Source organism: Dipteris shenzhenensis, chromosome 20, assembly GCF_047967505.1.
Source record: "Dipteris shenzhenensis isolate YYH24624 ecotype China chromosome 20, Dip_SZ_1.0, whole genome shotgun sequence".
In the NCBI taxonomy this organism is placed as follows: Eukaryota; Viridiplantae; Streptophyta; class Polypodiopsida; order Gleicheniales; family Dipteridaceae; genus Dipteris; species Dipteris shenzhenensis.
The window spans coordinates 21145121-21155187 of NC_141615.1; the positions used below are offsets into that span (position 1 = coordinate 21145121).

General features: G+C 45.7%; 1 protein-coding gene across 1 annotated transcript; it reads left to right on the plus strand.

Annotated features, from left to right (window-relative positions):
• Window positions 1-4700: 4700 nt before the first annotated feature.
• Window positions 4701-7179, plus strand: LOC147889407 (uncharacterized). Its single transcript, XM_087391684.1, has one exon. It carries the CDS (start codon window positions 5308-5310, stop codon window positions 6739-6741), a length of 1434 nt encoding a protein of 477 aa, XP_087247810.1. The 5' UTR covers window positions 4701-5307; the 3' UTR covers window positions 6742-7179.
• Window positions 7180-10067: the final 2888 nt, after the last annotated feature.

Genomic DNA, 10067 nt, shown 5'->3' on the forward strand with positions numbered 1-10067 from the left:
TACATGACAATTGTGGCATGGAAAGCCAAGCTTTTTCATTATGTTTTATAAAGCTATGTATTGCAAGTTTGGTTGTCATCATGCATGTGAACATCACAAATGCGATAAAAAACTCACTAAATGAGAATTGTCCATATTCAACTCTATCATGTATAAAGTAAGTCCACTGTGACGCCAAAAATTGATATTTTTGATTTGGCATTGGTATTGTTTTTCTCTATGTTTGATAAGAGTTTGAGTGTCAAGTGATAGCCTAGCGGCTCTCACTTATTTCTATTTTCTAAGATATTGTATGGGATTGAGAGGATGAGTGGAATGGATCATTGTAAATACCATGTGTATGAATGATAAATACCTTGGTATGGGGTGAGAGTTATTCGAGTATGGGATATTATGGGATTTTTAGAAAATAGGAAGAGTGAGTCATATAAAGAGGTGGGCTCATGTCCATGTGTTCCAATAGTATAAGAGAGATCACATGCGAAGTGTGTGGAAGGCATGTGGAGGAGGGTGGAGTCAAGAGGAATCCTTTTAGAATTCCTATGTGGAATAAGAAGGATGTGGATATATGGAAAAGAGAGGGTCCCTATGGGCTCCATGTGGGGAGACTCTTGACTTTCTCAATATTTTAAGAGTCTTGAGCATCTTTTGATGGGACACATGGCAAGAGTAGCCAAAAAGGACATAGATGGTGACATACGGGCCTATGTGATTGATGGGGAAAGGAATCTACAGGCAGCAATTGTAAATGGGTGAAGGAGGGTGACAAAATCTCTATAAAAGGAGCCCTCCTCTCCCTTGTTCATCATCTCTTCCACCAATAGGCCTCGTGTTGCTATAGCTCTAGTCTCCTCAAGCCTCTTCCATGAGCCTTCTCTCCCTCTTGTAGATATTCTCTTATGTAGACTCTTGAGTCCATCTCTCTCTAGTTTATTCTCTCTCTATGAGTCGTCTTGGAGTTCCACATCCTCTTAGTGTTTTGAGCTAATTGTAAAGGTTCTACTATGAAGGAGGTGCAATGTTTTCCCGGAACCTACCCATCCGACCTAATCAGCCCCTTCAAACTCCTCGATATATATCAATTCATGTCATGTTAAGCTACAAGTTCTTCTTTGAACAACGTATCGCTCTTCTCTTTGGCACAGACCGACTTGCTGAGATTATGGCCTCCGCTGATCCTTTCCTTCTCCCTATGCTTGAGTACAACATCACTTGGGATGTTACCATCTTCATTCTCATCTAAGGGAGGAAAGTATGGTGTGGTCTCTTGGTATAAAAGCTTCTTTTTAATGTCCCTTTCCCAATGATAAATATCTATATCACTCAGTTCAAAAGTAGTAGGAAGTGAAGAGGTGCGTGAAGTTTATTACCCCCAACTTCATGTCACACCACCTCAAGTAGAAACTAACTTAAATAGCAAGACAAGTTGACACTAAAACACAAATCGTAGACTTTAAGATAAGGATCCATGAAGTCACTATCAACGTTTCATCCTTTAATCCAATAGCACTCTTTGAGCTACCCCTCCACATGAACATGTCTATATGTCACCCTACTCAACTTCATGAAAGTACTCAAAGGATTGCAAGATTGTAAACACAAAAAGAATAGATAAAGCAAAAAACAACCACACTATGCACTGTAACACACACATAAATATTACCCAAAAGCATGCATGTAGTGCCAATTAATCCAATCAAAACTTAGCACAACTCCAAATTTACACACACACACACAAAGTCACACACACACACACACGCAATCACGCACATGCACATAGAGTCACACATACACATGCATGCGCATGCACGGTGCACACACACACACACACACATGCGCACGCACACACACAAACACATACATGCACGGTGTGCACACGCACGCAAGCACATACACACACACACACACAAAACCAATGGGACACCACTAGTTTGTGCACTCAAATTTGTTGAAGACCCACCAAAGACATACTAGTAATTGGTGTATGCAACCCTATGTGACAAAAACACCACATTAATTATTTGCCATCACAAAAAGCTCCCCCACTAACAATTGACCACTACAAAAGTCCACCCACAGATGACAATTGCTTTGAGATTATCAAACACAAGTGTACCTCACATCCCTATTAATCTGAATGCTCCAAAGAGGGGACATGTGCTTAACAACATTGTCTTGGTTGTAAATATTTAATCGTGGGAGAGTAGCATTTATGTGATGCTGCGCATGGAGAGAGTGTCTAACACTAATGAGTGAAGCATTTCCTGGGGGTGGGGAAAGCTCATCAAAAATATAGATTTTAAATATTCTGCAATGTAGCGTGGTGTTTAGAAATTCGTTAGAGCTATGTTTGAAAATCCTCCATGTAGCAATCAACCCTCCAACTTGACCATGTTGTATCCTCGTATTATGAATTACACTTGCATCTTTTTTGGGGGGCATGAATAAGAGGCATAAGAGGTAGTCTCCATACCTCACTTGCGAGGATGCAAAGGCTCATGTGCACGGTCATGTTAGACATACGATGTAGTATTGCTCCTTGTTCCTGTACCTCGTGTGAAAACTAATGACAGATAGAGGGGACTGACTGACCGAAGCACCCCCTAGATCATCTTCGTGAAAAGTGTGTATGAAGGTAAGTCCCCCTGGATCCAAGGTACAAGGATGGCCCCCATTAAATGCCACTCCCATTGGTGGAAGTTGGTGTAGGGGGAAGCCTTTGAGAGGGCTTCCTCACACTGCATTGACTAGTGTCGCGGAGCTCGTTGATTGGGTGTGGGAGGTGGTGGGGCTATTTTCATCCTCGTGTATGATAAGCAACGGCTTGAACCAGCTTGGCCTATCTCTAGTCGGTAAGGGAATCGATGGGAGAGGCTGAGGATCAAGCAGTGAAATTTGTCGAGCGAGGCTGGCGACCCAACACCAAAGGCCGCAGAGGATGTAGCAAATGGCGATGAAACATCACTACCAGTGGCATTGTGAGAGCACTAGAGGCTGACACGAGAGTTCCCTCTAAGAGCCTATTCATGTAGGAGGGGGCGGTTTGCAAACCAGGTGAGCTTTGGATTTCAAATTGGGTTCACGCATGGCGGTTTTGGAGGGAAAACTTGGTTGCTGCTCGAGCCCCTGCGCTAGAGTAGCGTAGAAAAACTTGGTTGTTGGTGAGCTTTGATAGGGAGAAAGAGTAGGGCAAGTGGGGGAGGACCACGTTCCCACTCAGAAAATGGTGAGCGGGCGGGTAGAAAAACTTGGTTGTTGGTGAGCTTTGATAGGGAGAAAGAGTAGGGCAAGTGGGGGAGGACCACGTTCCCACTCAGAAAATGGTGAGCGGGCGGGCAGCCCGCTCACCATTTTCTGAGTGGGAAAGTGGGACAACCCCACTTTTGGCGGCCTTTGCCCGCCCGCTCACCATTTTCTAAGTGGGAAAGTGGGACTGCCCCACTTTTACTGGCCGTCGTCAAAGGCTTGGGGACCTGACACATGGCAGTTCGGGCAGGTAGGGCAAGGGAGGGAGATTACCATTATGGAAGATCTTAAATCCAAAGGTCCACATCTACATTCTTGCGATCCGAGCCTTTGACCTTTGATGGTGGGTTGCAAACCAGCCCTTGGTGTGAACAAGCTCTAAGGAACTGGAAGGTGTGCTTGGAGAGAGGCCGTAAGGGAAGCCATTCTCTCTAGTGGTGAGACGAGAAGTGTGAGCTCCAAAGATAAAGAGCAGAGGAGGATCTTACAGTAGAGTAATCAGCAGTGTGCAATGAAGAGTAGACTAATCAGCAGTGTGCACGGAAGAGCATCAAGTGCAGATTATCAGCATTGTGCAGATTATCAGCTGAGCTCCAAAGATAAAGAGCAGAGGAGGATCTTACACTAGAATAATCAGCAGTGTGCAATGAAGAGTAGAATAATCAGCAGTGTCCACGGAAGGGCATCAAGTGCAGATAATCAGCATTCTGCAGATTATCAGCATTGTGCAGATTATCAGCATTGTGCACGGAAGAGCATTAAGTGCAGATTTTGCAGATGTGTGCAATGTACAGTGACACTGTGCAGCGGTTGCCTGCAAAGTGTTGTCTCCACTCTGTAGCTTCCTTGACTTTTTTTACACACCATCAACTTATCAAGTGCCAGGCTCCAGCTTCCTCATCAAAGTTCAAGATTTGCAGTCTCCCAGACTGCAACCGAATGTCGGGACTCGGAACTCCAGCAAGAAGCTCAACTGAAGTTTTTTCAGCTATGGTGCACAGCTCTTGCCTGTCTGGTCGGATCAGGATGGTCCTTTGTTTCGTCCCCCTGACAATTTGCTTTCGAGTTTGTGCTCCGCATTCGGCGAGTATGCATCATATCCATGTTCTCGGATCAGCGCCGAGCGGGAGTGCAGTTCTGTTGTTTTGAAAAAACCTCATGCTTGCACTGTGCATAGTTGCCACTGCTTGTGTGGCACTATCTGGACATGGAGAAAGTGGAAACGAGGACCAGCGATGGGTGGCGTAAAAGTATCTTGACTCTCTCGCTGACAGCTCTGGGAATTTGAACCCAATGCGCCTTCGCACCGCACTGCAAACGTACGACGGGGGTTGGCCCCGCGGAAGTACAAACCACAGTCACGAGTGGACGGGCGATGGAGAAAAGCATGAGAGGCGGTGGGTCCTCTCTGCTCCGTAGAATCAGTGGAAGTTTGTCGGAGCGAGGAAATCGAGGGGGTTTGAATTTTTTTGGGGAAGGAGGGAGGCAATTGGGAGAATGCTAGCAAGCTCTGGGTGTGTGTGTGTGTGTGTGTGTGTGTGTGTAGCTGCAACAGCAGCAGGGAAAAGCACGGTTGGAGATGAGGGTGGTGGCGAGTGGGAGACGGCGGAGTAGCTGGAGCGGCTGCAAAAAGGCGGTGTGGATGGAATGTGGAGGATGGTTGGCGAGGGAGATGGCGATGGAGTTAAGGAGGTAAGAAGCTGAAAAAGCAGAGGAGATAGAAGACGAGGAAGATGGCGATGCAAAAGCAGCTGAAACAGAAGAGAAGATGGCGATGAGGAGAGCTCGCGAGCTTCGCACGGAGAGTGTGTACTGAGCTGCAGAGGAGCGGAAGCAGCTTTTGAGGGATGATGGGAGAGCGAAGGAGATGATGATGGAGCTCCTGTTGAGAGGAGATGGCGATCATCATCTCGTTTGCAGAGTTGTGTGGATTCGTGTAGAGAAATCCGAGCTTCGATTCTCGCAAACTAGCTCGAATTCTATATAGTAAGCTCGCATGGCGAGCTTTTCCTGCACCATTTTCGTAGCTCACTACCTTCTCGCAGTTCACTCCTAGCTTCCATGGCTGCTCCACCTTCTTCCTCCCTCTCCTCTTCTTCCCCTCCCTCCAACATCAATGGCAACATCATGTTGTCGGACTCTTCCTCTCCCAATTTTATCCTCCATGTCACCATCCACCACGCCATTGACATTCATAACATCTGTATCTACGGGAAACAAGACGTTTATGCCAAGCTCTCTCTCACTCATTCCCCAGATTCCGTCTTTTCCTCCCCCCCTGTCAAGGGCGGAGGCAAGAATCCTGTCTTTAATCAGAGCCTCCAGATTCCTGTTTCTCAGCCCGATGCTGCTGTTCTACGATGTGAGATTTGGATGATGAGTTGCAATCAAAACTATTTAGAGGACCAGAGTCTAGGATTCGTGCTAGTGCCTCTGTATGATCTGTTAGACAAAGGTGTGCAAACTCAGGATTATTGTTTGACTTCCACCGACCTTTTCTATACTCCTGCTGGCACAGTACGCCTCTCCCTTTCGTTTCACAGCCGCAGCAGAGGTGTTTTTGAACACGAATCGAATGGCAACATGCTGCAGGAGTGCAACCTTGCAGCTTGTCATTTATGCAACACACCTGAAGTCTCGATGGATTTTGGGCATCAAAGCCTTGCTCCAGCTGACTTAAGCAAGATTGAATTTCCAGACTTGGAGGCTGCGTCAGAGAATCAGCACTTGGTATCTGTCTACCTCAAAATGGCAGGAGGTGACATTGGAGATTATGCTGGAGCTAATGATTTAACAGACCTTGGAAGTAACGGAGAAAGGCATGAGGATGGGATAGCTTCGGGAACCCAACCGTTTCTGCATTCCTCTGTCGTGGGAGAAGAGGATTATGAGATGTCAAATTCAGGGGAAGATAAACCTATGGAATGCTCTCCAGTCGTAAGGGATTCTCACCCTTCCAGCCATACTTCACGATCTAGTAATGCAGATTTATCTTGTGAGGAGGTCCTAAGTCCAGCTAAAACAACGTTACCTTGCTCAGCCCCAGAGCACTCTTCTGGGACAAGCCCAGCACGCAGTAGCAACTCACCAAATGGAGTGGGCTCTAGTGACAACCACCTGTTCAAGCATGATCAACCTGCCACAAGTTTGTCTTCAGATGACGGTTCTCATCATCCCCCCACTGAAATGCATGAGAACCAAGACAAGGAAATGACGTTCTCTACCAGCCAAGAAAGTGAAGGCTCGGCCTTCAGGGCGCCTCTTGTAGACTTTTCACTTGTGACAGAGGAACCAGTGGTGCAGCAACAGATAGTAGATTTGTACGTGAAAAGCATGCAGCAATTTACTGAGAAACTTGCAGAGATGAAATTTCCACTGGATATGGAGTCACAAGACTCAACGGTTTCTGGGCATGTTAAAGTAGAGAAGAAAGATGCAGAAAAAGGAAAGAAAGAAGGACATAGATTATTTTATGGTAGTAGAGCATTTTACTGACCCCTTGTAGATGGCTTTTCTTTGCGTGATAAGGTGATAGATAAGTCTTGCTGTGGAAGAACACACCTGTATAACGTCCACTCTTCAGAGTTTCTTGGATGTATGCTTTCAAAGGATTTTACAGTTTTAAAAGATGTTGCCTTGGCCTCATATTGCTTATAGCCATTGCCTTAGCCTCATTTAACTCAAAGCTGTTGCTTTTGCCTGTAGTGAACCTTGGTCATTGATGACTGGGTGGTTCCTCAGAGAGGCAAGGCTGGTTGATTGCACAGGAAAAATACAGAGAGATTTCACAATATGGGTATTCCAGTGGTGTGTAGTTTGAATGTGAATCTTGCAATTGAGTATTGGATTTTGCAAGGAGGAAAATCAAGGCGTGAGGGTTGAAGGCATGGGTTGTAAATATTTTCATTGAGCTCATGTTGCTCCGTGTGTTGCATTGTATAGCGTTAGCTTTGCCACAAGGCACATGGCGTTTTTGTCTATGTTTACCTGTGTGTTTTATTTTCTGTTAGCCTTAATGCAGGCAAGCAAGCCTAGCTCATAAGGCTGCATTAATTGACTTTCATCCCGTTTCTTTTCAGCTCAAGAAAAGCTTTGTTAAAAAAGAATATGCATTCTATCCATAACCTAAAATTTTCACTAATTCAGTGGAAGGTTTGGAGTTGCATTTATGAGGTGTGAGCTGAGCCCTAGTCCGTCCAGGAATCATTTTAATTATTTGTTGTGGTTCAAATTGGGAACCCTCATTGCCTGTCCTGCAGTCAATTTGCGCCTATTTCAGTTTGAATTGGGGAGTATAAAATTTAAATCAGCAGGGCGCAAATTTCATGCCCGTTAAACAACAGTCTTAATTCTCGTGTTGCTAACACAAGCTCATGACAGAAATCAACTCCGACTGACTGATCAAACATACCTCTTTTTGTATTTAGTGCACAGAAACAGATTCGAGAGCTCTTCGGCTAATAATTGCTCTTCGTGTAAATGCCTGCAGTTTCATAGCGCTTCAAGTATTGCTATGAACTACAACAATACCTGAAGCAAAGAAACCGATGGAAATTTAAGAAGCTATTGAAAATGCAGACTTTGCAAAGAAAGTTATCCAAGACTAACACACTCATCCCATTGAAATTGTTTAGGAAGGCTGCTGCAATCGCTCTCTGTGCCGAAATTGGCTTGCATGTAGTGTGTCTCGTAGGTTGGGGGTAGTAGCGTTGAGCATCTCTGTGCAGTTTTGCAATTGTTTCGACCGATTGGTGCAGGTTGGAGCGCAGCTAGGGTGAGATATTCTGCCTCGCCAAGGGGCCTGGGGTGAGATATGCCGCAACTTTCTTGTACGGAGAAAATGTTCAGCTGATCCATGGGGGTTGACTCTTAAGTGAGAAACCAACACTCTGCCTTCGGCCATGCCAACAAATACCCATTAATGGTAAGGGTCAACGGAGTGCATATCGTAACCGTCCAATGATTGGTCCAACACAGTAGACGACTACATTACTTGATTTCCAAATTCCTGCCACTTTAAAATTTGTCGCTTACTTCCCATTCTCACAAGTGTCGGACAGTCTAGGGCCATATGCCTCATCTATCGCAGTGAATCATGGCCATCAGATTGTGTTTCATCAAGACGAGCACCTCATTAGAGGTGCACGGGGTTTCCCACCAGTGTGGCGCGGACTGGTGGGAAACCCCCAAGAATCATGTTCATCTAGCAAAAGAGAGTAGCCCATCCGCGCTTGTATTCACAAGCGAGCGGACGGAACTCTTTTAAGTAATGACGCTGCATCTCCTCTATCGAGAAACAGGTAGTGCAGCTGGTAAATTTGAGATGTAAGACGATGTGGTCTGGGGGGGGTCTGGGGTTCGTTTCCAGCGAACTATGTAGATGGTCTAGTAAGGGTCGGACGCTCACTTTAGTGCCGTGATCACGATTTTTCACTCGCCCATCTTGGGAGTCACCCTCCACGTCGGATTTTTTCATTGGGCCATATGAAAGCATCGCCCATCTGTGAGTCACCCACCACGTCGGATTTTTTCATTGGACAGGCAAACACATATGAAAGCATTAAGGCATGGGTGCACATTTTTATTAGAGGGAGCATCGTCCACCGATTTGCAGGCGGACGTGTGTGAAACCCCCCATAGACTTTAAATGTAGCACAACGTGGGTGGCACATTCCCACAGTCAAGTAAGGGTGTGGCGACATGTGGTGCGATGGTAATACTTGCATAGCCGTCCGATCAAGACTCGTCAACAGTGCGTATGCAGGCGTAGTTTACTACCATATGATTGACCTTTTTTATCCAAAGCTTAGAAAGAGGTGCTCCATGTACATCATCAAATCAGATTTTGGAATGTCACGAGCCATCGAATCCACACCACGTGTCTCACCGCCTCGCCCATCTGTTGATGATCATAAATCGACACGGGTTGTCGGTTTTTGGTCACAAATCGGTGAAATTGGCTCTTCGCCTTTTTGGGCCACACGGTTGATTGGAGAGGGTGCCCTTTAGGTGTTCGCTTTTGTACCTCCATTCTCAGGGTGCCAATTTGGGCATCGATGTGCCGCCTAGATTTCGATAGCAATGGCCAATTAAGCCTTTGCAATTAACCAGAGCAAACCCTACAGAGGGGAGGCAAAGGGGGCACTAGACATGTATAGCTAAATAGCCATCGGTGAACCTCATCATCGTGGACTAAGGGCCAATAATGTGCATTTACAAAAGGCTTCCATTTCAAGACTCCCCTAGTGTGCAACCAATGCACAGTCCAACCGCACACTAATGGGCTCGTGGGAACAACCTCTAATGTCACCTCAAGGTTGCTTTCCCCTCACTAATGTGCTCTTCTCCCTCTCCTCCTCCATGCGAATCTTTTGCAAGTCCAACACACATAGATATGTGAGGCTTTCAATGTGCTATGTTATACAATACAAAACTTCATCCTCGCCAATGTGGCCCACTTCAGCTTCCAACAATTGGCAGATGAAAATGACATCTTCAAGCACAAATCGTGTCCCTAGAAGTTGATCAAAAGGAGGAGGCGGCAAAAATGAAGCAAGCACTCAAACACGAAGCGAAGGTGTTTCATGAGGCAGACAAGGCCAAGCATGAAGCCGAATTACTTTACAAGGAAGTGAGATGGTTGAAAGCCAATGAAGGAAGAAACAATTGAAGGAGCATAACGACTGTGTTGATGAAGAAAATATTTTTAAAAACCCCATGGGGTTTTCTAGAAGTCAAGTTGCCATGATTGAGGACAAGGTATCAATCTTGAAATCCCACTTAGCTACAATGGAGGTAAGGCTAACTTCGCAAGCCTCAAA